Source organism: Macaca mulatta, chromosome 11 (assembly GCF_049350105.2).
Source record: "Macaca mulatta isolate MMU2019108-1 chromosome 11, T2T-MMU8v2.0, whole genome shotgun sequence".
Taxonomy (NCBI): Eukaryota; Metazoa; Chordata; class Mammalia; order Primates; family Cercopithecidae; genus Macaca; species Macaca mulatta.
In genome coordinates this window covers 106,033,502-106,059,743 of record NC_133416.1, presented here as the reverse complement: position 1 = coordinate 106,059,743, position 26,242 = coordinate 106,033,502, and the positions used below count along the sequence as shown (strand labels likewise).

The window sequence follows — 26,242 nt, the reverse complement described above, 5'->3', positions numbered from 1 at the left end:
AGCCTAACATTTAGTCTGTGTGAACTCGTGGTCGGTGTGGAGGCATGGCAACTCATTCATTCAATTTAGAATAGTGAACTCGGGGTATCAGGTAGGCACCTGCAATAAGTAAAGGAAAAGCCATTTATATTTACTGTGCTGACTATACCAAGGAAACAGGCATATCCATTTGAGAAAGATTTAAACAACAAGGGTTCAAATTTAAAAGGTTTGAATCTGGTGAGTGACCCATGTCCAGGGCCTCACAAGTTAGTGAAGAGGCCAGGCACGGTGGCTCACACCTGTAATCCCAGCACTTCAGGAGGCCGAGGCAGGCGGATCGCTTGAGGTCAGGAGTTCGTGACCAGCCTGGCCAAAATGGTGAAACCCTATCTCTACTAAAATGCAAAAAATTAGCCAGGTGTGGTAGCAGGCACTTGTAATCCCAGCTACTCAGGAGGCTAAGGCTGGAGAATTGCTTGAACCCAGGAGGCGAAGGTTGCAGTGAGGCGAAATCGTGCCACTGCACTCCAGCCCGGGTGACGTAGTGAGACCCTGTCTTGAAAACAACAAAAAGTTAGTGAAGAGTTCCCTACAGCTTCCACTGGAGCTTTTACTTTTGAGGAGCAGGGGAGAGGTTGAAGTCTGGCATTTCTTCCTCCTATACCGCCTTTCCACAAACCCTGGCCAAGTCACAGGATAAAGATTGCATGTTTCTTCCTCCCAGGCAGGCCAGTCCCTCTGGATGGATGTGACAGGGCTGCTGGCCAGCCACCTTGGGCTGTGGTTCCATGAAGACAGGTGACCAGTGTGTGGGGCTGCAGTGCATGCCATCCACAGAGAACCTGGAATGCTATTAATGTAAGGAAGCAAGTCATGGTTTAACAAAGCAGGGCCCAGTCTCCTGTACTTGGGGTGAGGCGTAAAGTTAAACCTCAGCAGATACAGTGGAATGCTCGCCCCCTTTAAAAATCTGGTTTTTGAAGAACGTGTAATGGCATGTGAAGACCAACTATGAGATAATGCTGTATGAAAAAGCAACTTATGAGACTGCATATAAAGTATGATTATGATTTTAGACTCAAAGTATTCTAGTTTTTAAATTCATATTTAAATATTCATATAGGAAATGGAAGTATTTGGGTGTATATACAAATATAAAAAGAAAATGCACCAAAATGTTAGCAATAGCCATATCCCAACAGTAGAGTTTCATAGCTGAATTTTATTTTCTCCTTTATTCTTTATATTTTCAAAATTTTCTTCATCTGCCCCTGTTATAATTAGGGAGCTAAAGGAATCTCGTGGCTCTTTTAGTTAGCCAAAATTAGCCCTAAAGAAGCTACCTGCATTTTGGCCAGTTGATTTGTCATCTTGGCCCAGATAGACATCTTAGCAGAATTGCTAATATTTCTTTCTAAATGCTGAAGGCTATGATTGGGCACTATTTATTTCTATACAGTCTATGAAGACTCATTTCTGGCTGGTACTTGAGAGAACTAACTATAGGTAGAGCTAAAGAGATGTCAATGAAGTCTGTGACTTTGCCTAGAATATTCTCGAAGTTATTTTTGCCTTAGGACGTGGGTGAAGCAACTTGTAGACCAGGCTTACCCCAGGTCTTAAAAAAACAAGTACCAGCAAAACATAGCCTAAAAAGAAATGTCGCTTCTTTCTGGAGACCCCACTGAGAACCCAGATTGAAAAAAAAGTCTGTGTCTTCAGGCCCCCTGTGGCATTATCTGCACTTGTCTAGCTTTTGTTCTTCAGGTCTGCCTGTGGGAGAGAAGACAGAAGGAAGGAATTGGCTCTGGCCATCCATATTCCCCCTTTTCTTAACCTTAAGGTGCAAGTTCACTTCTCTTAGGGACCTACCAGGCAACTTCCTTTTTGTGTTTAGCCAACAAACATTTCTTGAGCACCTGACCTATTCAAAGCCCTAGAGATGCAAAGGCTAGTGAGACCAGAGCCCTTAAGGAGCTCAGTCAACTGGGGGAATCAGCCCTACAAAGAGAAAATCATAATAAATATCACGTGGTAAGTACGGCTGTGCCTAAGGTATTGTGGGACCACAGAGGAGGGGCACCTAACTTAGCCAGGGTTGGGGGCACAGGAAAGGGGATTCAAATAAGGCTTCTGGAGATGTGATGCCCAAGGTGAGTTTTCAAGGATAAGCAGTAACTCACCAGGCAAAGGTGGGAGATGGCAAACGCGTGTATTGCCAAGAACAAAAGCCATTTTATAATAGATGAAATGCTTGGCCATTCGGAACAGCATTTGGGGGTGATTGCTGGAATGAAGATGTTTTCTGAGATGAAGGGCAGCCCCTTGGTGGTGACTGCCTGTCTGAGCTCTAGCTTGTGGGTTATGGAGCCCTGCAGTCTGGCCTCTGGGTAACATGCCGCTGTTTAGCACAGCATCAACTGTGCATGCATCTCTAAACTGAATCTGTAGTTGCCTGGGTAAAAGATAGCCCCTTCTAATCAGAAAATCCTGAAACTCCCAGGGTAGAAAGGGACTGACAGGTCACCTGGACCACACCCACTTCTCAGTGGCAATAGGTGCTGTAGGTAGGTAGCCCATGATGGAGCTGGCCTATGCAGGTGATCCAGGGACTCTGTTTATGACCTCTATTCACTGATAGACACTTTTCTAGCAGACCTCCTGAGGTACTTTATGACACCCGAGCTTTTCTGCCCTGGGCTCCCACATACAGACACAGCCCTTCCTTTGAACGTGTCTGCATCTGTGCCCTCTTCATGGTGTGGGTGAGCTTCTGATGACCCCTGTCTGGGCTTGCAGCTCTCTGATGCTATGGAATGAATACATTTGTTCATTCCATTCCAGTCATGAAAATGTGGCTGTTGTTTTTCTAATGGTAATGCAAACCAGGCAGGTCAAAATGGTCCACTCAGAAAGAGCAACTCCCAGCCTGGGCCAGGAGGGCCTTTCCTCCCTAGATGGCCTCCTCCTCAGATTCCTTCCTCCTTTGTCATATTTGCCAGATGAGATGAAGCTTTATGCCTGACATACCTTGTCAGCCATTTGGGCAGCAATGCGTTCAACAAAGTAAGCCCTGGGATACATATCTAAGTGAACAAGTGGACACTGTTTCTACCATGCCTCATTCCATAAAGGATTGAAGACAACCTACATGAATAGGTGTAGTAGTCTGAAAATATATATTTATACACAAATCTGAATTAGGGAAAATACAGACTAAAAGGAAGCTCCATATCAAGGGAAAAGTTGTAGTATCAATATACAGACCACGGAGTTCTGTAAAGGTGTGGGAGCTGAGCTCTCTCTAGCTATGAGCTTTTAGCTCTGAGCTTCCTGGAGGTCAAGGCAAAAAGGGAAATGCAGTAATTTTATGCTCCGTATTTCTTTGAAAGAAAAGTATACCCCTTCCTTTCAGAAAACAATATTTTAATAAGGCTTAAGTATGAAAGAACTTTCTGTCCTAGGCCCCCATGAGGGGATACTGTGTAATAATGTCTTCACAAACATTTGTACAGTGAATCTCCAAAACACAAGGTGGTGTTCTAGAGGGTGCCTCAATGAAATAGGCACAGAACACCAGCACGTTCATGAAAGCAATGAAGGTAGGATGGCCCAGTGGCATGAAACACTGGCTAATCTGAAGTCAGATCTGCACTTGGATCCTGGTTCTGCTGTATGAACTTGGCCAAGTTGTCAATTTCGCTGATTCTTAGTTTCTCACACGTAAAATGAGGATGGTCTTTCCTCCTCTATGAGGTGTTGTGAGGGGTAGACAATCCACAGAAGGCATTTAGCCTTGTCCCTAGGATGTAGTAGACAATATCGTGTGTAGCTGCTGCTGCCACTGCTTTATCATCATTATGAAAGGAAATAAAGTATGGTTCAAGTTCATAGGCAGTTTGACTTCGTGCAGAGATCAAACTTTGCACAGCTACAAGAGCGGATTGACTGCATGTCTATAAGTTTATATCCACATAACAGCATTTTTCACTTGGGCTTAGTAGAAGCTGGACCACTAAAGGGTCAACTCCGCACTTAGAGTAGACGCATTAGGGTTGCAGCTTAAAGGAAGAGCTTGATACTTTAAAGTCTTACTGAGAAGATGTTAGAATTGGCATCCGGTGTGAAAACTGAAAAGCCTAAACAAGATTCTTTGCCAAATGAATGGGCAGCTTCCTGGCACATACAAGTGAGCCATGACAGCACCTGCAGAGAGGGACCAGATTTTGCTGGAAAGCAGTTCCCAGCCCTCTTAGCCAGAGAATGAAGAGACCCACAGAACCCCAAGGTGAAGCAGAAAGAATAAGATACATCCTCGGCAACATGTTGAAACCCTGTCTCTAAAAAACATACAAAAATTAGCCAGGTGTGATGACACATTACCTGTGGTCCCAGCTACTCCAGAGGCTGAGGTGAGAGGATCATGTGAGCCCGGGAGGTCAAGGCTTCTGTGAGCCATGACTGTGCCACTGCACTCCAGCCTGGACAACAGAGCAAGACCCTGTCTCAAAAAAAAAGCAAGAATAAGACTATTTTAAACTCAAAAGACTTTCTCTTGTTTTTAATTATCAAAATTATCATATTTTATGACTGTAAAAATGATTAATCCTCATTTAAATAAAGTTCAAAACATACAAAATATAAAGAGACACATCATCCAGTCTCAATATGCAGTGATAACTGCTATTCACATTTGATCCATATCGCCATTTTCTATGCATGTATACAGATCCTATCTATGTGTATATGCATACATATATTCTTACATAGTCTTTTAACCCTTTATTTATTTATTTATTTATTTTATTTTATTTTTTAGATGGAGTCTCACTCTGTCGCCCAGGCTGGAATACAGTGGTGTGACCTCGGCTCACTGCAACCTCTGCCTCCTGGGCTCAAGCAAGTCTCCGGCCTCAGCCTCCCAAGTAGCTGAGATTACAGGTGTGCACCACCACGCCTGGCTAATTTTTTGTATTTTAGTGGAGACAGGGTTTCACCATGTTGCCCAGAGTGGTCTTGAACTCCTGAGCTCAGGCAATCGACCCACCTCCAGTTTTCATTTTAAATGGCTACCTAGTATTCTACTTAATCAGTCCTCTAATAATGAAAATTTAAACACTTTAATAATATTTTTGCACATATATCAGTGAACCCCTGTGCCTAAGAGATTTTCAAACTAAGAAACAGAAAAGTCTTAGTGATGTACCAGTTAAAATAAATTAATTACCTTGGTGGCCAGAGCTTTTTCTAGGGGACAGATTGCCCACCATTTATGACACAGTTTTTCTCATACTAGACTGATGAATATGCTGGGTATAGCCTCGGGGACAAAGATGCAGGAGGATGGTGAGGAAAATCTCTTTGTCTCTCCATGAGCCTTCTCTGGATGTAATGAGAGACTTGATGGACCCTTTCGCTCCCCCATGTCATTCAGTGAGCACTTCCTGGACATTGTCTATAGGCTAGGCATGGGCCTGGCACCAGGGACACAGCCCTTAACACATGGAGGGAGCTTGGTAAATATCTGTGGTGATGTTCAATATCCATGACTGCCTTGAAGAAACCACAGTAAATATAAGGCTGACCTGCGTATCTTCAGTTTGCACAAGAAAAGCAAGTTTGCATCCCGTGATTGCATTAGGATTTATCTTTATGATACCATCGTTTCTTAAGCTCCTCTAATGTAGCAGTTCTTAATTTGCAGATCAAAATCCCTGGCCAGGCACAGTGGCTCATGCCTGTAATCCCAGCACTTTGGGAGGCCCAGGCAGGTAGATCACTTGAGGCCAGGAGTCCGAGACCAGCCTGGCCAACACAGTGAAACCCCATCTCTACCAAAAAAAAATACAAAAATCATCCAGGCGTGCAGGCCTGTAATCCCAGCTACTTGGGAGGCTGAGGCAGGAGAATCACTTGAACCCCAGAGGCGAGATTGCAGTGAGCTGAGATCACACCACTACACTCCAGCCTGGGTGAGAGAGTGAGACCGTATCTCAAAAAAAAAAAAAAAAGAAAAAAAAATCCCCGGGAAAGAAGAGAAGGGAAGGGAAGAGGAGAATTCCTGTGCTTCTGAGGAGGTTTTTCCCCATTGGACTGGGACTCCCTGCCCTTCTTCCCAAATAGCCACTACTAAGGATGGGAGTTGCGTCATATCTTTTACATCACCCACCCTCCCAAGTATCTGGGATTACAGGCGTGCACGCCTGGCTAAGATGAAGAATTCCTGTGTTGATGGTCTCTGTCGAGTCACAAAGTACACCCCTGGCCTGGAGGCTGTCTCTCAGACAGGCTGGGCACGAGACCCAGGCAAATGGGCCAGTAGGTGACCTCACCACAGCCAAGATGGGTCAGTCACTTGGAAGCTCAGTTGGCTCATGTTTTTTAAACTTTTTTTAAACAGATTACAGAATTTTTTTTATTTTATCTAATGTATAGTTCTAAGGTGTAGAACTTAGAAGAAGAAGAGCACGGCCTCTCAGAACAACTGGATTCAAAGCCCAGTTTGGTTGGGTGCTGACTTCATGAGCAAGTTATTTAACCTTTCTGAGCGTAATTATCTCATGTGCAAAATGGAAGTAATAGACCTACGGCATACAGATGTGGTTAGGATTGAATTAAAGAGTCCATGTTGAAGCACTTGGCGTGGTGCATGGCACACAGTAAATAATACATGCTAGCCGGTATTGCCATTTATTTAAATAATATTATTAGCCATTATCAGAACAATCCAGTTAGGTGGGTACTGCGTGTGGTATTATCCCCATTTTAAGATGAGAAAACCAAGGCTCAGAGTATGCTGTTTTCAGTAATCAACCCTCATACCTGCACCCCGCATGCACACACACACACACACACGTGCACACATGCACACACATGCAGCCCTCTTTCACTGGTGGTCTCTGTAAGGTAGAAAATACTGCAGATCAATTGCCATAATAAATGTGTCTCAAGAGAATTGTGCTAGAAAGACCAAGGCAAGTATCTTCCAATGAGCTTATATGAGGCAGGAGGAGCCAAGGTCAGAGACAGGCCAGGTTACAGCATTAGAGAGACGTGAGGTAATAAAGGTAAAGCTAAGTGAGTTTGAATTGATGCCCAAGGGAGGTAGTAAGTGGAGACGAGAGCATGATTTTGCTGACTTCACTGCAGCACTGTGGTTTGAGCCAGCAGAGGGGATGGGACACCTTAGTGCTCGCTGTGATCAGCCAGCTTCCCCACAGCCAGGACAGCCAGGCATGGGGACGGGGTGGCTCCAGGATTGGCCTCCTGGCTAAGCTGCATTCATCACAGCTCCTGGGCTCATGGGTCATCTTCCTGTTGTCTGAATGAGGGTCCAGCCAGCCTTCTGCAGCATCACATGGTGTTCCAGTTATCTATTGCTGTGTAATAAACCACCCCAGAATATAAAACAACATCCATTTATTATACTCACAATTCTGTAAGTCAGGGATCTGGACTGGGTGTGGCAGTCCTGCTCAACAATATCTGGGGCCTCAGCCAGGGTGCCTGCAATGGCTGGAGATGCTGGGGCAGTCCGACTGGAGCCAGCTGTCTGGGCCTTGAGTCTTCTCTATGTGATGTCTGCTGGAGCTCCAATGTCTTTGAGACCCCTTCACTCCCAAATCTTGAGCCTGGGCTGGCCTGGCTGAAACCGTTGTTCCTGTCCAGGCAGCCTCTCCTTGTGGCTAGCTCAGGCATCCTCATAGCATGATGATCTCAGGATGGTGAGACCTATTTTTTTTTTCTATTTTTTTAAGATGGAGTTTCGGCCAGGCGCAGTGGCTCATGCCTATAATCCCAGCACTTTGGGAGGCTGAGGTGGGTGGATCACCTGAGGGCAGGAGTTCGAGACCAGCCTGGCCAACATGGTGAAATCTTGTCTCTACTAAAAATACAAAAAATAGCCGGGCGTGGTGGCGGGTGCCTGTAATCCCAGCTACTTGGAAGGCTGAGGCAGGAGAATCCCTCGAACCCAGGAGGCAGAGGTTGCAGTAAGCCAAGATCGCGCCATTGCACTCCAGCCTAGGCAGCAAGGGCGAGACTCTGTCTCAAAAAAAAAAAAAAAAAAAAAAAAAAGATGGAGTCTCGCTCTGTCACCCAGGCTGGAGTGCAGTGGTGCAACCTCAGTTCACTGCAACCTCTGTCTTCCAGGTTCAAGCAATTCTTCTGCCTCAGCCTCCCGAGTAGCTGGGATTACAGGTGCCTGACACCAAGCCTGGCTAATTTTTTCTCTTGTATTTTTGGAAGAGATGGGGTTTCACCATTTTGGCCAGGCTGGTCTTGAACTCCTGACCTCAAGTGATCCACCACCTCAGCCTCCGTATTAGTCTGTTCTAGTACTGCTAATAAAGACATACCCAAGACTGGGTAATTTATAAAGAAAAGAGGTTTAATGGACTCACAGTTCCACATGGCTGGGGAGGCCTATGGTGGAAGGCAAAGGAGAAGCAAAGGTACATCTTATGTGCCGGTAGGCAAGAGAGCATGTACAGGGGAACTCCCATTTATAAAACCATCAGATCTTGTGAGACTTATTCAATGTCACAAGAACAACATGGGAAAGACCCTCCCCCATGATTCAGTTACCTCCCACCAGGTCCCTCTCACAACATGTGGGAATTATGGGAGCTATAATTCGAGATGAGATTTGGGTGGGGACACAGCTAAACAATATCAGCCTCCCAAAGTGCTGGAATTACAGGCGTGAGTCACCGTGTCCAGCCAGGATGGTGAGACTTTTTACATGACTAATTCCTCCAGAGTAACGTTCCTAGAGGCCCAGGAGGAAGCTGCAAGACTCCTCATGATTCAGCCTCACAAGTTCAGCATGTTGCTTCTGCTACATCCTATGGGCCAAGCAAGTCAGTAAAACCAATCCAGATTCAAAGAGCAGATTCAGCTTCTCAACAGGGAAACACCATGGTGTGCACAGGAGGGGAGAGTTGATGGCAGTCATCTTAGAGACAAGCAGGGTAGACACAGGGGTTGGGCCAAGAGCAGGGGATTTTGAGCACAGATATTGGCTCATGTCAAGTTTTGTAACTTTCTATCTCTGTGATGTCTGGAAAGTTATGTCACCCCTCTGAGCCTCCATTGCCTCATCTATAAAATGAGGATAATAAGCTACTGCACGTGATCGTGGGAAGACTTAAATGAAACAAAGATAAGGCTTGGCACATCCCTCACACCTATTAAGTTCTCCCGTAATGGTAACTAGACTGAGTATTAACTAGAAATGTTATGATTACTCCAGCTCGTCCTTTGGATATTCATTCATTTAGCAAGCAAGCAAGCATTCCTTCAGTGCCTGCAATGTGCCAGGCCCACTACCAGGCACTGGCCTCCCCACAGTTGCAGGGATAATATGTTGAAGGCAGAGACAGTTGGGCTTTCAGATTTTCTGGGTGTCACCATGGGCTCTTCAGAGCCAGCCAGCATCATTGAGGTTTGCAAGATGGGCTTCTCACCTAGGCCTTCTGATTTTACAATATAATTTTCAGCCTCATCCCAGTAGAGTCTCCTCGTACATGATAGCAACTCTCCCATTTCAGATAGTAGGAATGTTGATAGGAGCGGCAGGAGAAATGAACCTACAAAAAGATGGGGGTTCTTTCCCCATTCACACATGTGTCCTCAGGTCCCATGGGATGAGCATCTGTTTCCCCAAAAGGGCACTGGTGTGTCGGGATGGGCAACAGAGTGCCTGAAAGGTGCGTCTCAGTGCCAATGGACCCTCCTGGCACCCAGCAGCAGTACCACAAACAGTAAGGCTGCAGACAAAAGAGGAAAGGTAACAGTGTCCAATCCTGTGCTATACATAATCACAAAAGAAACTCTGCAAAGCATTCTCAAATAAAACCAAAGCAAGATGTCAAGAAAAATGCAAGCGGAACCAGGAGAAGCCATTAGGTAGAAAAACTTAATCCAACAGTCTGGTCTCTGTGTCTTATTTGAGCAGTTTCCTAATGCCAGGAACTAATTAAAAATTAAAGGGCAGGACTTCTAACATTCTCTCCCAAAACCTTTAGGCTTCCCATAGTCATGTGAAAAACCTCACTTGCTCAAATGAAGGTCTTCTTACTTTAATTTGAAGATACTGGAGCTTTAAGTAGATCTCACTTTCACTAACTTATTTTTAGGTTAATGATAAAGGAATTCACACTCATTAAGTTCCACTGTTACAGCAGATAGAGACCACATGTTACAGAATCACTGAATCTCACACCTTCATCTTAGTCTAGTTTCCCACCTAGAACACGAATATCTGGTACATGTCCCCAACAGATGGAAATCAGCCATCTTCCACAGTAGCATGAACAAGAGCAAGAGCCTGCATCTTCATTCTGAGACTACAGAAGTCGGAAGCCCTGCCTGCCTTTCAGAGGGGACCCACGCAAACACTAAGAGGCAAAGCTGACGGTGACGTGAGTGCCAAGTGTAGGCAGTGGAAAGAGCTCAGCCCTCTTTGTGCAGTGATGGTCAGAGCTGTCTCTCAGGCCTCCTCCACTATCATTTGCTGGTGCGTTACTAATTTACTAGGCTGACTCATCGCTGGAGGCAAACACAGGCTCAGTGTTCATCGCAAGGAAGTGCTCAGCTTGCTGTGCAAGGTGCAGTATCTCCAGCAGGCAGATGTCTGTCTTGTAGGGTCAGTATTTCCTGACAACTCACTTAAAGGAGACAGATACATCCTCTCCCAAACCAACTCTCAAGCTCAGAGGCATTTTCCCCACTTGGTTCTGAGACCATCACAATAGAGCTGGCATGGATCTGAAATCTGGTTGGTCTAGAACCCTTGGGCCTCTTCCCCATGGCCTCAGAAGGCGCCATCCTGCATCTTCCTTTCCATCATCATCAAATGGGAGCAATCACAAACACATCTCCCCGGCGGCAGTGTGGGAATCGGGCTCCCAGAGCGCTCGATGAGGGTGGAGATGGGCAGGAACAGAAAGGGTCCGCTTAGTTGCAGTATCAGCATCAGCAGAATGATATTTCTGTGATTTTTGAGAAACCACGAGCAGACATTCTAGGGACATTCATCAGAGTGAAAACTTGGATGGCCGGGCACGGTGGTTCACGCCTATAATCCCAGCACTTTGGGAGGCCGAGGTGGGCAGATCACCTGAGGTGGGGAGTTCGAGATCAGCCTGACCAACATGGAGAAACCCCATCTCTACTAAAAATACAAAATTAGCCAGGCGTGGTGGCGCATGCCTGTAATCTCAGCTACCTGGGAGGCTGAGGCAGGAGAATTGCTTGAAACCAGGAGGCGGAGGTTGCAGTGAGCCGAGATCATGCCCATTGCACTCCAGCCTGGGCAAAAAGAGCAAAAAAAAAGAAATAAGAAAACTTGGGGTAGACCGTGTCTGCTCTCAGCTGCCGCAGCGACCTTCAGAACGCTCTCTGTGACCAGTATGCATCTGCTCCTCTGACGCTCTGTGACCTCAGGGTGTGGTGGACACTCTGCCTCTTTTGGGTCAGACAATGTGATGGTTTCTCGGTGAGAGAAGACCGGGCAGAGCTGTGCTTGGAAGAAAAGGCAGAAATCAAAGATACAGATTTGGAGAAGAGAAGAAAGCTAGAAATCGTCTTGAGAAAAGGACTGATTGAAGGTCGGAGGAAAAGAACTTTTCTCCCAGGCGCTGCCTGGCACGGCATCTGGCCTGACAGAATCTCCTGTCTCTTGCTGATTTGATCATAAAATATAGAGTGGACCCACAGGGAGAGCAAAAGCCTGAAGAAATCGCTGGGGAATTGGCTCTGTTGGAGCACTGTTTGCGTGCTCACTGCTGCGACTGTGAGCCGCCACACCAGCATGACTAATGCCTCTCCTCTAGGCCTAAATTAGATTTTGATTGTGTTTCACAGATGTTCACTGAATCACATAAGTTTGAGGTAAAAAGACCCAAACTTCTCAGGAACACCTCCTGTGGTGTGTGCGGGATCATCCTCACAGGCAAGGCTGAAGCGATCCCAGGACTCAGCAGAAATACCAGTAGTAACTCCTTCCCTTCCAAGGCCTCGGGAGCAAACCAGCTGCCCACAGGGAGAGCTCTAAATGGTGTGGGCTCCTGGGGCCGGTGGGCTGTGGAACCTGCTCCTCCTGGGGCTAACTGGGGATCTGTAAGCAAGTGTCCCCTATCAGTGTGTAAAACAAAAAGTATCTGAGACAAGCCGCAGTCCATTTATTTTGCCAAGGTTAAAGACGCACCCGTGGACCAGGCACAGTGGCTCATGCCTATAATTCCAGCACTTTGGGAGGCCGAGGCGGGTGGATCACGAGGTCAGGAATTTGAGACCAGCCTGGCCAACATAGTGAAACCCCGACTCTACTAAAAATACAAAAATTAGCTGGGCGTGGTGGCATGCGTCTGTAGTCCCAGCTACTCGGGAGGCTGAGGCAAGAGAATCGCTTGAACCCAGGAAGTGGAGGTTGCAGTGAGCTGAGATTGTGTCACTGCCCTCCAGCCTGGGTGACAGAGCGAGACTCTGTCTAAAAAAAAAAAAAAAATGCACCTGTGACACAGCCTTGGGAGGTCCTGACAACATGTGCCCAAGGTGGTCAAGGCACAGCTTGGCTTTATACATTTTAAGGAGGCATGAGATATCAATCAGTATGTGTAAGAAGTACATTGGTTTGGTCCAGAAAGGCAGGACAACTAGAAGTGGGAAGGGGGCTTCCAGGTCGTAGGTAGATAAGAGACAAACAGTTGAATTATTTTGAGTTTCTGATTAGTCTTTCACTGAATACACAATTTACATGAATAGTCACTTATGCCTTAGTCTGGCTTAGGGAAACAACAGGACAAAGAAAGCAATCGGATATGCGTTTATCTCACACATGAGCAGAGGGATGACTTTGAGTTCTGTCTTTTGTCCACAGGAAATTTCCTTGTGGGCAAATTGTGAGGGAAGTATGTAGCTTTTTTATCTTTGTAGCTATCTTACTTAGGAATAGAATGCAAGGCAGGTTTGCCCAATGCGGTTCCCAGTTGACTTTTTCCTTTATCTTAGTGATTTGGGGTCCCAAGATTTTTCTTTTCACAAGTGACTAATGCCTGCTGTAAACCCTAAGTTGGACCCGGAGTGTCCTGTTCTTCGTAGATTTCCACTGAATCGCTGCTGCCTCTGGTGAAGTAGTTCAAGTTCCTCCCTAGTTCACCTCCCTCAGTGTTCCTCAGCCATTCCACCCATTCTAATTTGCAGTGTGCCAGTAGCAAATGTTTTCTCAATTTTTCTTGCAGAATTTAGCCTACGAAATCATCCTAACCCTGGGACAGGCATTCGAAGTCGCTTACCAGCTAGCACTACAAGCAAGAAAAGGGGGACACTCCTCCACACTTCCGGAAAGCTTTGAAAACAAACCCTCCAAACCCATCCCCAAGCCCCGCGTTAGCATTCGCAAGTCCGTGGTAAGTAAAAAAGATACAGATGTTCTCAAAAACCTTGAACAGGAGGGAAAGGGGCTGCTAACCAGGCCCTTGTGTGGTGTGGGTGCCATTAGAATCCAGGGCCTGTTCTTCATCCTTTACCTTGGCCTCCTCCTGGCATGTGTCCATCATCACCTCAGCCTGGTTCCCACCAAGTCTTGGGGACCGTCTCTCTTAACCTGGAGCCTCCAGAGAAATCTACTTTCTCAGTCACCTGCAGAAACCCTGTGAAGGGTCTCAGCAGCAGGTACTGCCGTTCTTGGTGAATTTTACCTAACTAAAGGTTTGGGAAAGCTTGGGAGCAGTGTTCCCTGGGGCTTCAGCTGCCATCTCATCAGAGGGCAAAGTCTCCTGCAAGCCCCTGGCCTCCAGAGAGGTTTGCAGAGGTACACAATGATGATGTCCTCGGTCCCCAGCTAGAGGAAGCTGGATGCACAGGCTGCCCTGCTATATGCAAGGCCTGCGCCATGGCCCGGGTGCTTTGTCTCCCGCAGCTGAGGCTTCCTGCAGCATGGTGACTGTTCAGAAGGTGCAGCCCCTCCTTCTCAGCATCTGCCTTCCTCCAGGAATTTCTTCCTCTTCCCTCCCACAGGCTCTGCAGACATCCTGTCCCAACAGGCTTGCATGACTTCAAAGCGGCCTCCTCTGGTAGTAGCAATATCCAAAAGCTGGAAGTTTCCCAACCAGCCTCCCATCTGGTTTCTGCCCCGGCTGCCGTATTGCATCCTAGAAACTAGAAACCCTGGGACTCCCCCAGAATGCATTGCTCTCACGCCCCCGAATCCTACCATCTGGAACTGTCTCTCCTCCTCCTCACCAGACCCCACCTCCACTGTCATAGGGGAACAGCAGCAGGCATTTTTAACGTTTGCAAGGAGGCACCTCCTTTTGTGATGATGCAGTTCTTGTTTTCAGTCTTCTTTTGGAGGCCTATCCCTGTCACCCTTCTTGGTAATATCAACATCCACAGGGATGACCCCTCCAGCATCTGGTCTCACATTTCCCTGACAGTTTACTTTCGGGACCTTTCCCTCCAGCCCCAGCCATTCGTTCCCGTGCCCATCACTCATTACCCACCATCCCCAGGAGCTGCACCTCCTCTGAAATCTTTCTTCCAACGCCACGCTCTGAGCCCCTGGTCCTCCCACTCAGCACCGACCCAACCCAACACACTGCTTCCCAGTTCTATATCTCCAGACTCACACGGCCAACTTCTTTCACATTTCCACCTTGATGCTTCACAGACATCTGAAACTTAGCATGGCCAGGACACAATTCCTGATTTTCCCCTCAAAGCTCTTCTCTCACCATCTTCCCCACCCCACAGCCACTCACCATGCAACTCAAGCCCAAAGTGTACAAGTCAGCCGGGATTCCCATCTTCCCCTTACCTCTGTATCCAGCCCATGAGCAAATCCCATCAACGCTACCCCTAAAATATATCTCAGTCCTGTCCACTCTTCCCCACTTCCTCCATCTCTCTTCCAGCTGGGGCCACTGCCACCTTGCCCCAGGCCTATGCAGTACAGCTCCTTGAGACTCCCCTCCCCACACAGCAGAGATCAGTCATGGCACCCTCTGCCCCAAGTACCCAGAATGCAGTTCCCCCACCACAGTCCTCTTTGATGCTCAGGTCTTCCCATTCCTTGACTATATAATGCTCACTCCTACCTGAGGCCTTTATGCCACCTGCTCCCCACACCTGGAATATCCTCCCCCAGTTTCTGCATGGCTGACTTCATCTTGTCATTCAGGTCTCGGCTACTTGAAGAGGCGGATGTCCTGACCACCCAATCTGACGTAGACACCCAGTCACCTTCAAGCATGTCATCTGCTTTTAATTCTCTGTAGCATTTATTACTTGAGGGTTTTTCACTGATGGTTTGTTTATTGTCTATCTTCCTCCACAAAAACGTAAGTTTCATGCACACAGGGACCCCACCTGTCTTGTCACCACCAGGACCAGGCCCATAGCAGGTGACTCAGTGAGTATCTGTGGATGAATAAATGAGGGCTTGTGGGTGGATTTCATAAGCATATCTTTGAGATTGATTAGGCTGTTAAGTGTCCAGGAACTTGCAGAATGTTTTAGAGACTATCTCTCAGACTATTGTATTCATTCTTATGTGAGCTAAATAAATCTGTTCACAGCAGGTGCCTCTATCTGACCTTACCCTGGTCCCCACAGGCTTCTTCCAGAAGAGCACAAAGGGTTAGGTGCCATAAGAGCTCATAGAATATTCATCCAGATGCCTTCAAGGGAAACAGGAAAATATAAAGTGAATAATACTGATGTTATATGTGCTTCAAGATCAGTCCCCCTCGACAGGCATTAGTATTCTAGTTCCCTCAGCCCCGGGCATTTCTTGGTAAGAAATATTCAGTGATCCCTAAGAACACGTGAGGTCCTCCCCACAACCTTATGGAGATACAGTCAAGGCACGGTAGAAGGCAGCTGCAAAGCTCATGGTGTCAGAGAAATGGGAGAGGCCTTCCCACAACCCCAGGTTCTGAGCAGAGCAGGCAGCTAGGACAGGGCAGGCAGACCTGGAAACACCAAAGGAAGAGGCAGCCATGGTGTAGATCTCAGCCTGGGGCTGTTCCTGAGAGCGGACAGCCCAGCCCCGCCCCCGGAGTGGCCTGTTGTATTTGTATGCACAGGGAAGAAAGCATTTTAGGATTTGTCTCAAGGCTCAGCCTGACTGGGCCCCCCTCACCTCCTCACCCTTAGTTGTCTGCCCTCTTGTTCCCTATCCTGCAAACTGACCCCAACCCCTCAACGACCATTTTCCCTTACTTCTGGGACTATGTGATATTTTGACACATGTATACAATATGTAATGATCATACCAGTAACTGAGATATCCATCTCCTCAAACATTTTTCTTTTGTGTTGAGAAATTACAGTTCTTCTAGCTATTTTGAAATATACAATAAATTATTGTTAACTATAGTCACCCTACTGCGCTATCAAATACTAGAACCTACTCCTTCTATTTAACCATGTTTTTGTACCTATTAACTAATCTCTCTTCATCCCTACTCGCCCTTCTTCACTTTCCAACTTCTGGTAACCACCATTCTACTCTATCTCCATGAGATCCACTTTTTATAGCTTCCACATATGAGAACATACAATATTTGTCTTTCTGCGCCTGGCTTATTTCACTCAACATAATGACCTTCAGTTCATTCATGTTGCTGCAAATGACACGATCTCATTCTTTTTATGGCTGAATAGTATTCCACTGTGTATATATACCACATTTTCTTTACCCATTCATCCACTGATGGACACTTAGTTTGAGTCCATGTCTTGACTGCTGTGAATAATTCTGCAATAAACATGGGAGTGCAGATATCTCTTTGATATACTGATTTCTTTTCTTTTGTATATATACCCAGTAGTGGGATTGCTGGAATATATGGTAGCTCTATTTTTAGTTTTTTGAGGACCCTCCATGCTATTCTCCATAGTGGCTTTACTAATTTAGATTCCCACCAACAGTGTAGAAGTGTTTCCCTTGCTCTGTAGCCTCACTGGCATTCATTAATTTTTGTCTTTTTGATAGTAGCCATTCCAGCGGGGGTGAGATGGTATCACATTGTGATTGTCATTTGCATGTCCCTGATGATTAGTGATGTTGAGCACTTTTACCTATACCTGTTGGCCATTTGTATGTCGTCTTTTTAGAAATGCCTGTTCAGTTCTATTGCCTATTACTTAATCAGATTGGGTTGATTTTGGTTTTTTTTGTTTGTTTGTTTTTTGCTATTGAGTTTTTTGAGTCCCTTATTTATTCTGGTTATTAAGCCCTTGTCAGATGGATACTTTGCAAATATTTTCTCCCATTCTGTAGGTTGTCTTTTCACTTTGTTGATGCCCTCCTGTGCAGAAGCTTTTTCACTTGGTGTAATTCCATTTGTCTATTTCTGCTTTTGTTGCCTGTGCTTTTGCAATTTTACCCAAAAAATCTTTGCCCAGACCAATGTCCTGTAGTGTTTCCCCAATGTTTTCTTCCAGTTCTTTCATTGTCTCAGGTCTTCCCTCTAATTCTTTAATCCATTTTGAGTTGATTTCTGTATATGGTGGAAGATGAGGCTCTGTTTTATTCTGTGTATAGATTATTCTGGGACTTCTGCATGAGCTGTTTCATCTACTTCAATTGCCTCCTCCTCCTGTCTTCAGGCAAATACTTGCTGGTCCTTCAGCTGTCCATTTAAATATTACCTCATTCTTTTGATACCATTTACTCAACAAGTATTTATTGTGTGCCTATTATTTACGGGGTTGCCAGGAGCTTTTCTGCGTTTTGGAGAAAATGGCAGTGATCAAAATAGACAAAATCCTGCCTCCATGAGCATGCATGGCAGTGGAGGATGAACAATTAAATATGTGATGATGCATAATGGCAATAAATATTGTGAAGAATAAGGTAGAAGAGGACAGCAGAAAAGTTGGGGTGCTTTTTGTAGGAGTAAACAGATAAGGCTTCTAGGAATACAGGTGGCAATGGAAGTGGCATTTGAGCAGAGACCTGACTAGCATTAGAGCATGAGGCATGCAGGTGTCTGGAGAAGGGAACTCGGGCAGGGCAGAGGATGAGCGCAGAGGCCCTGGACATGGGCTTGGTGGGCAGGAAGAGCATGGAAGCTATGTGGCTGGAGCAGAAAAATCAGGTGGGCAGGGGTACTGGAGGTCACGGTGAGGAGTTCGGGTTTTGTTCTGACTGACTGATGGAAACCACTGGAGAGTGAGAGCCGAGGAGTGGCATGGCCTGATTCACCTCCTCCATGAAGCCCCCCTGGCTCCCAAGGTGTGTGTGCCTACATGGTGCCCTCTCTTCCCCTCGTATCTCACCTCTCAGCACTGAAATCCGCCTGTCTGCTCCCCATCTGTGTGCTCACAAGGGCAAGGGCTGTGCCTCATTCACCGTCACCCTCAGGGTGCCCTGCAGAGAGTCGGTGTGCGGTAAATGGGTGTCCAAAGAGTGAGCCCGCGAGCCGCCTAGACCAGCATCGCCGCCCCCGGCCTGGGGCGCGGGGCCTCGCGTGGGTTCGCCAGCGGCGTCCGCGTGCATGCGCGCACCCGCGCGGCGACCGTATAACAGGCATCAGCCTTTCTGTTTTAAAGCAGATCGACCCATCTGAGCAAAAGACTCTGGCCAATCTACCGTGGATTGTGGAGCCGGGCCAAGAAGCCAAGAGGGGCATTAATACCAAGTATGAAACCACGATTTTCTGATACTCACCGTCCTCCTGTCCTCGCGGTGCCTTGCTCGCCAAGCAGTCCCGGAGCAGGCTTTCCTTCGCGCCTCCGCGTCCACCCAGCCCAGGAGGAAGACTGCTCTGAGCGTGCGGCCTTGTTACGGGCGAAAGGCCACTGGCCATTCCTGGGGAAGTTCTTTCTGCACCAGTGACGGAAAACGCAAGACTTTCCGGTTGCAACCCCCGAGAGGCGTGAGTTGAGATGGGTTTTCCCTGATGCTCCCGACTCCCCTCCCCACCACCTCCCAAGGTATTTCTGATGACTCCGCCCCAGTACTTGCTTTGCTTCATTTGGGGATAATACCTTTTCTTATAAAAAAAAAAAAAAAAAAAAAGTAACGGGGATCTCTAATACTGCCTAAAAGTATGTTTTCACTGTCAGCAGTCTTAAGGGTGAAATCAGAGCAGCACTACCCCTCCCACCTCCAAAGCATCTGTAAAATCATTCTATCATTGAGTATCAGTTATTGCAAAAGGACAAAAACAACTCCCGTGATATGATTGCCAGGAGATTCTGTTTCCCGATTTCTATATTTGTGGATTTTATATGTAATCAACTATGTCAGAGAAAGAAAACCTTTCAACTGAATGATTGGTTCAAAAGGAAAGAATGATTTAAAACAGAGGAATTTATTATGCACAGCAAAATGTGTCTTGTATTAAATATTTTTATTATAAGAATGTTTCATTAATGCATTGATAAGAAAACTAGGTTAGTTGTGAGGGATGTTTCTGGTTTCATTTCAAATAATTAAATTTCTACTGCTACTACCAAGAGGACTGGCTCAGTGGTGGCAAAATAGTGGTGATGCTCCCTAGAGCAGGAGGCCCGAAAGTGCTGAGGCAGCCATCAGCCTGCCAAGATTGTTTTTTTAATCTTCACAGTGTTTTAAAGAACATGTTAAAAAAAAAAAATCTAGTGCTCCTGCTGTCAAGATTTCTGTCATGGAAACCTTGTTTGAGAAAGGTGTTAATAAAATTCTATTGCAAAAATTTCTTTTTCTAGAAAAAATAAATACAAAAAAAAGAAGAAATTCCAAAGTAATAAAACTTTTCTTGAGACAAACAAAAAAAAAGTTTGCTTACTATTTGATTAAATAAAATTTACTTACATTTCTTTAAGGTATTTTAATTTTTTAATGTCTCTGTGGAGTATTTGTATGATACCATAATGTATATTTATGTAGAATCAAATTATATAAACAGTACCAATATCATTATAGAAAAAAATAACATTTTAATGTATATTGTTCTAACAATCATATTGTGAATCATTTTGAAGTTCATTATAGCGATATTGATAAATTGTGGAATTGTCTTAATGTTTTTTTATTAACTGATATTATTTTAAACCTAATGATCAGTTACATTCATCAGTTGGTGAGTTTTGAAGAATAACTACATTTTATTTCAAACTAACAAATGTATATGGTTTTAGTTCAGTGTTGAAGAATTTTAATACAATATTAAATTACTTGAACTGAACAGTTCCTTGTATATATTTTGCCTATTCACTGTTGATATGTATGTAGCAAAATGAGAGTTAAATAACACTAAAATATGGTACCCGGAGGCAATTGTATAGGAGCAAAGTCAATAGGAGCTTTGCTGAAACAGAAGCATATGTGTAAATAAGCTTGGGCTTCCAGTTATAAATTTTGTAATTTTTGTCATTATTTATATCCTATAAAAAAAAGCACACAAAAATAAAACAGAAGTTGTACAGCAGTGGTGCTTGGCATCGTTCTGTGAGCACCTTCCCCACTCCCATTTAGGAGCAGAACCAAAGGCCCAGACTTCTCAGCATCTACAGCTAAAGGGACTTTTTTAATTGGCAAAATTGTTAAGAAAAGTTGCATAGTTCCAAGTTCAACCAGTCTGAGAAAGATACACAGGCCTCTGAAACTTTAATTTCAGCCCTAAGTCCCCACTGCCTTCTTTTAAATATTAAAGCAGACTGTACGGAGGAATTGTCAAGACAGGCATCTCTAAAAGAGAAAGGATCACCAAACTGGATCACTGTTAGCACAGCATCGATGGTATGTTTGGAAAAACATTATCTACATGGTCATCAGTCCTCTCATTTTTTCCTACACACACAGCAGCCCCATAGACCAGCGCAGGGCAGGAAAAAGGAAGGACTAGGCCTACAGGGGGCAGACGAGAGTCGGCCCATGCATTGACGAAGAGATTTGCAGCTGATTTTCTTCAAGGGGAAATTTGACACATTGATAACTTCAATAACCATGGGCAGGGGGGGTCATTGAATGCTAACATTACTCAAAAAAGGACTTGAATTCAATTATTCCATTTAATTATTTCTTATTAAATTGTATTCTATGACAAATTTGAGTGAATGAACCCTATGAAAATTATTCCTAGTTAGTTCATTAATAAGTCATGGAAATGATTTTTCTCAAGACACACAAGATTTTCTCAAGTTGGAATACTTGGGAATATTGCTGGTTCAAGGTTTGGATAAGATGGAGCAGAAGACAGGCTTGGATAAAGGAACAAGTGACCAAATCCTCAAAAATCAATAAAAATTCACACCTGGATTCAAGGTAGCATCATTCCTAATTATTTCTGAAAAGAAATGAAAATTTGATAAGTGGTCTAGCCTCAAGAGAATTAGAATATAATGGCCGTTTTCAGGAAATCTGTAGGAAGAAGACTTAAAAAAAAAAAAATAAATTTCTAAGTTCTCTTTTTAGATAGGCTAGTCGATCTGAAGGTTCGAAACATTTTTTGAAATAAAGTTGGGCGACTAGCCAACACAGCCAGCGCAGAGCCTACATGCAGCAAGGCCCTGCTGAGCCACTCCATGCTCCAGTCCTTTCTCCCCAACAGTCAGCCAGGCAGCCCCACATTTACTGCTGTCCGTGCCTCTAGGCAAATGGACACAAGCATCTGCCTGCCCCACCAACAGAGTCCTGCTTCCCACAGAAACCAGTTCCAAAGCAAGCAGAGACGGTGCTTTGAACTTGCTCAGGCCTTTTGACCGTCACCATGCTGCATATTGTGACTCCGTTAGTAGCTAGGAGCTGGAACTTATTTTTGTGGTTGAAATAATCCTGAGACCTTGGTGCCAACCAGGGGAATGCCACCTCTACTTAACTGTTTCTGTCTTCAGCTCAAGTCAGTCTACTTATTGAGAACTCACTCTGTGCTTAGCATGGCGTCAGTTTCCTTAGAGTTGCTTCTGCAAAGGTGATCATTCTACAGCCAACATATTGTACTCAGTGTGCAAGTCATCAAAAATCATAGCTACAAATTATTATTAAAACAGTTGTTTTTCTCTCCAAAACCTCAGAGACCTATATTTGGGGGGGAAAAAAAAGCTGCATGGGCATTTAATTTTCCAAGAGTAGTTAATGACCAGTGATGTGAAGACTTACACATCAGGCTGAAATAAGAGATCCTTCATTTGCCATCTCCAATGGGGTCACCCGGCGGAAGGTGGCGACTGCAGCCACGGAGGTTTAATCAGGGCTCCTAACTTGGTTCAGACCGTGGAGGAACGCAGGTATCAGAGTACAGATGAGCTAATGGACATGTTCCAAGCCCTGCTATTTAGGACATCTTGAAGTTCTGTCTCATCACCACAGTAAGAGCAAGAGATGGGAGTCAGATTTTACAACCAAAGTCAGCTCACGATGTGGTAATAAAAACCATGCAAAGCAACTCATATTCAATACCCAATTTAATTGTCCTCTGGATGTCGCAGTGCCTCAATCAAGCATCCCAACAGCTGCTCCCCAGGGAGCCTGCCTGCCTGCAGCCCTCCCTCTCAAGTGGCAGTAAGACACATGGGAAGTCAAGAGGCCCCCAAGTAAGAGGCAGCATCAGCTGTTTTCTGACATTTGAGAGGCGGATTTCTCTCTGATTCTCAAAAGTGCATGCTCAGTTTTCTGAGAGGAAAAAAAACAATGCCAGTGTGCTGTGTTGAGTCAGGGGAGACTGAGAAAGACGAAAGGTGCAAGTGGATTCTGGAATCCCATTTTAGCAGGCCGTTTCTGGGGTGTGGCTTTGAGCAGGTTGCAAACTCACATGCCTTCCAAGCCATATAGGTGACATGAGTGAGTGGGGTGGGAACTGTGACTCATCTCAGGGGCAACCGCTGCCGAGTTGCAGATGGTTGTTGCCAGGCAGAAAGGTCCACAGATTTTCTAATAAATCTGGATTTTATGCAAAATCATTGGGTTTTGAAGCGTTGGCAGCAAACTCTGTTTTAAAAAATAAGTGTGAGCCACACAGAACTCATCTGTGGGCTGGGTGTGGTCTATGCATCACTTGTTTGTGAACTCGTTTAGTAGCTTTATGACTTTCTGAGATTCCACGAAGCTTCAGCAACCTCACAGCTAGATACCCAGTTACTCATCAGGAAAACAGAGTGTTTGTGGCTGGGGTGAGTGGGTAGAGGAGGCAGAGATTCAGGGGTCGGTGACATTTGTTGAATTGCTGTTATTCACTAGGTTTGTTTTGGGGAGTATCAGTTAGGAATTGAACTAAAGGACTAGTAGCAAAGACCAGCAATAACAATCTCTTAAACGAGGTAGGGGTTGAATTTTCCCTCATGTAACATGAACTTCAGAGATAGGCAGTACAGAGCTGGAATTGTAGCTTTATAATATCATTGAAATCTCAAGATCCTTCCGTATTTCTACTCTGCCATCCTTTGGAAGTGGCTTTTAGCCTCAAGAATGCCTCATTGTCACAAAATGGCTGCTGGAGCATCCTCCAGCACACACATATTCCAGGCATTAGAAAAGATGGTAAGGACCATAGGATGGAAGCATTGTCTAGCTGAATAAGGCAAACTTTTAAGAGCTTTCCTGGAAGCTCCACCCCACAACTTCTGCGTACAGCTCATTGGCTACCCCTGCATAGGAGGATGGAAAATGTGACTGCAATCGTTAGTTTTAGCTGAGCACACTGCAGCCCCCAACAATGCAGGGGTTGTTAGTGAGGAAAAGGAGGAGATTGGATATTGTAGTGGTCACTGGCAGTGTCTACTACAGTGGGAATCATCACAATAATAGCTAAAAGGCAAACACAAGCACACACAGGTGAGACATTTGAACAGAGAAAGCAGTGCCTGTAAGAGGGATTGATGATAATCCTGACAGAATTGCTCTATAAATTAGCCACCAAACCTGAGCAGGAAAGATCCCCACAGCTGTGTTAATATGCACACCAAACATCTGTGCTGCCCAGCAAGCTCCTGAGAATGTTACGGGCAGAGCAGGCACAAAGAGGCATGCTGCATCAGCAGACATCGCAGCACCATGGGTGATGCTAAAGGAGGAGACTGGCAATGACTTGGTTGGGCATCAGGGGTGAGAGTAGAGGGCACTGGCTCTCAACCTCCGCTGCACACTGGAATCACCCGGGGAAATTTAAAGGCTCCCTAGGAAGTGAATCCTTGAGGAGATGAACCCATTTGCTGAAGTCACACAGCTGGAAAGTTAGTGTAGTTAGGGTTGAACTTAGATCCACTTGACAGCCAAAGCCACACATATACCACCACGCTCCCAACCTACTGGCGCCAGCAACAAGCCCAGGGTCTTTTCTCCCCTCGTTCCCAGTCCTCCTTACCACCTGATGGGTGTATGCATTGCCCAAAGAGAATCAAGTTTGGGATAGTTCAGAAGAAAGCAGGTGACAGCTTTCCCGCTAAGCAGTGTCTGTCTCCTAAAAGCCAATGGCCATAAGGAGAAGGAGGTGGTAGAGGAGGGTGCCTGGAGCAAGGTGTCTGCCATGGAGCAGAAGCAGCAGGGTTCTAATTTGTAAATCATGGAGATTTGGGCAGTACAGGAATGGGGGTTTGTAACTGGGACAAATAATTATTATGCTGTTTATTGAGATCCGTGTCAGATTCTTGACATATTTTTCTAAGCCCCACAAAAGCCTTGTACATTAGGCTCCCTATTTGACAAATCAGGAAAGTGAGGCTCTAAGGGGCTGCATCTTTTCAAATGAAAGGAAAAGGAGAAGGGGGGAGATGAAATCAAGATGGCAGAAGAAAGCACATAGATCCACTAACCCAGGCTGCCACTAATTTGAAATGAATCCCTTAAGAGTTTCAAAGTAGAAACAGGCTTCTCCAAAGGGAAGGCAACAGTAGCTCTGCTACCTTCCCTGCTCAATGCCTGAATCATCCGAGAATTGAGAGCAGGTTGGGCAGCGGCCAGGTGCTGGCAAATCCAATTCATTCCAACCCACCTCTCCTGTCCATTGCCTTCTATCAGAATGTTCCTGCTGCTTTTTCCAAAGAGCAATCTCTACAGGCACAGATACAAGTTAATCCGACTACCAAAAGTAGAAGCTCCTCGGGAGCAGACAGCATCTGGTGTCTTCTCTGAGAGCTTAGTAGCGATGTATCTGTCCTGATGCAAGTGGGTAATGAATGAAATGCAGAACTGAAGTGATGCTCTTGGACCCTCCAGCCCAGGGGCTTCAATGAGAAGGTACAGGGAGTGTTACCCAGTGGAGACAGAAGGCCGTGGACCAGAACCCAGCTCTACCACTTTGCTGTGGGGCCCTGGAAACCTAACCTCTCTGCATCTGTTTCCCCACCTATGAAAGAGAGATAACACCTTGCAGCACTGTTATGATTCAGTTAAATAATGTATGGAAAGTGCCCAGCCTGTGGGCTTGGCACAAAAAAGGCCCTTAAAAAATAGTAGCTCCCTTCCTTCCTTCCTTCTAAAAGACTTGGTGTGTCTCCAGAGGTTAATTGACAGAGAGTAGGGCAATAAGCCCAAGGTGAAGGGCTTAGTGAAGGGCCCACTGCTAATTGAAGGTGAATATAAGAACGTCTCCAAAACCATCACATAAGCTAATGGATGACCTTCCCTAGCTAGTGAAACCAAGCCTTATGACCCCTAGGCTGATGTCATCTGCCGCTAAACCTAGGAGTATTCTACTTCCAGTTGTAACTGACAGGCGACTTACAAGCCTAAGAGTCTTGGCCTGTCTATAAAGAATGGCAGATTTGGATTCTAGCCCTGGCTTTGTCACCAATTAGCTGCTGGGGTTTAGTTCTTCCTCTAAAAACTGAAGCTGCAGTCTGCAGATCCACTCAACTCCTGTGAAGATAAATGAGAGTTGAGCAGTGATAAACATTTGATTGAATGTGAACGTGTGCTCCCGCTCCTCAGAACAGCCACCTCGGTACTGAGCAGGAGTCTCCACTCACGTGCTCAGTATTTTCCAGTTTGATCAGTTGCTCTGAACCCCCAGACCCAAACTCAGGCCCAAACTCAGGCCTCAACCACCCTCTCTAGTTACATATTCCAGCCCTGGGTGATGGAAATTACAGAGGCAGATTTTTCTATTCATTTCTCTGTGATAAGGAGCATTCCCAGTCCTGAGGGACTGACCTCATAAATGAATTTACAGTGAACACCAGCGACTTGTTTTCCTGAATCTTAATTGAAATGAGAATTTCCCAAGTTCTGGTTTTCTCACATCACTTGACTCAGGAGCAAGTCCTTCTTGGTGCCAGATGACTTCAAAGGCCTGGTCTCTGCTGCGTCTCAAATGCGACCGACCCCCTT

General features: G+C 45.5%; 1 protein-coding gene across 8 annotated transcripts in view; it reads left to right on the top strand.

Moving 5' to 3' along the window:
- The window catches only part of ANKS1B (ankyrin repeat and sterile alpha motif domain containing 1B), a 1,294,913-nt gene that overhangs the window by 1,263,948 nt on the left and 4,723 nt on the right, over window positions 1–26,242 (top strand). For 3 of the 8 annotated variants that reach the window (XM_028830270.2, XM_028830267.2, XM_028830284.2), the window contains 2 exons: window positions 13,227–13,394; window positions 18,547–20,177. In XM_028830270.2, coding sequence (XP_028686103.1) covers window positions 13,227–13,394; window positions 18,547–18,657 — 279 coding nt within the window. In that variant the 3' untranslated portion in view covers window positions 18,658–20,177. Of the gene's footprint in view, window positions 1–13,226; window positions 13,395–18,546; window positions 20,178–26,242 lie in introns of those variants that run through there. The other 5 variants (XM_028830269.2, XM_028830264.2, XM_077954788.1 and 2 more) reach the window with 2 other exon arrangements.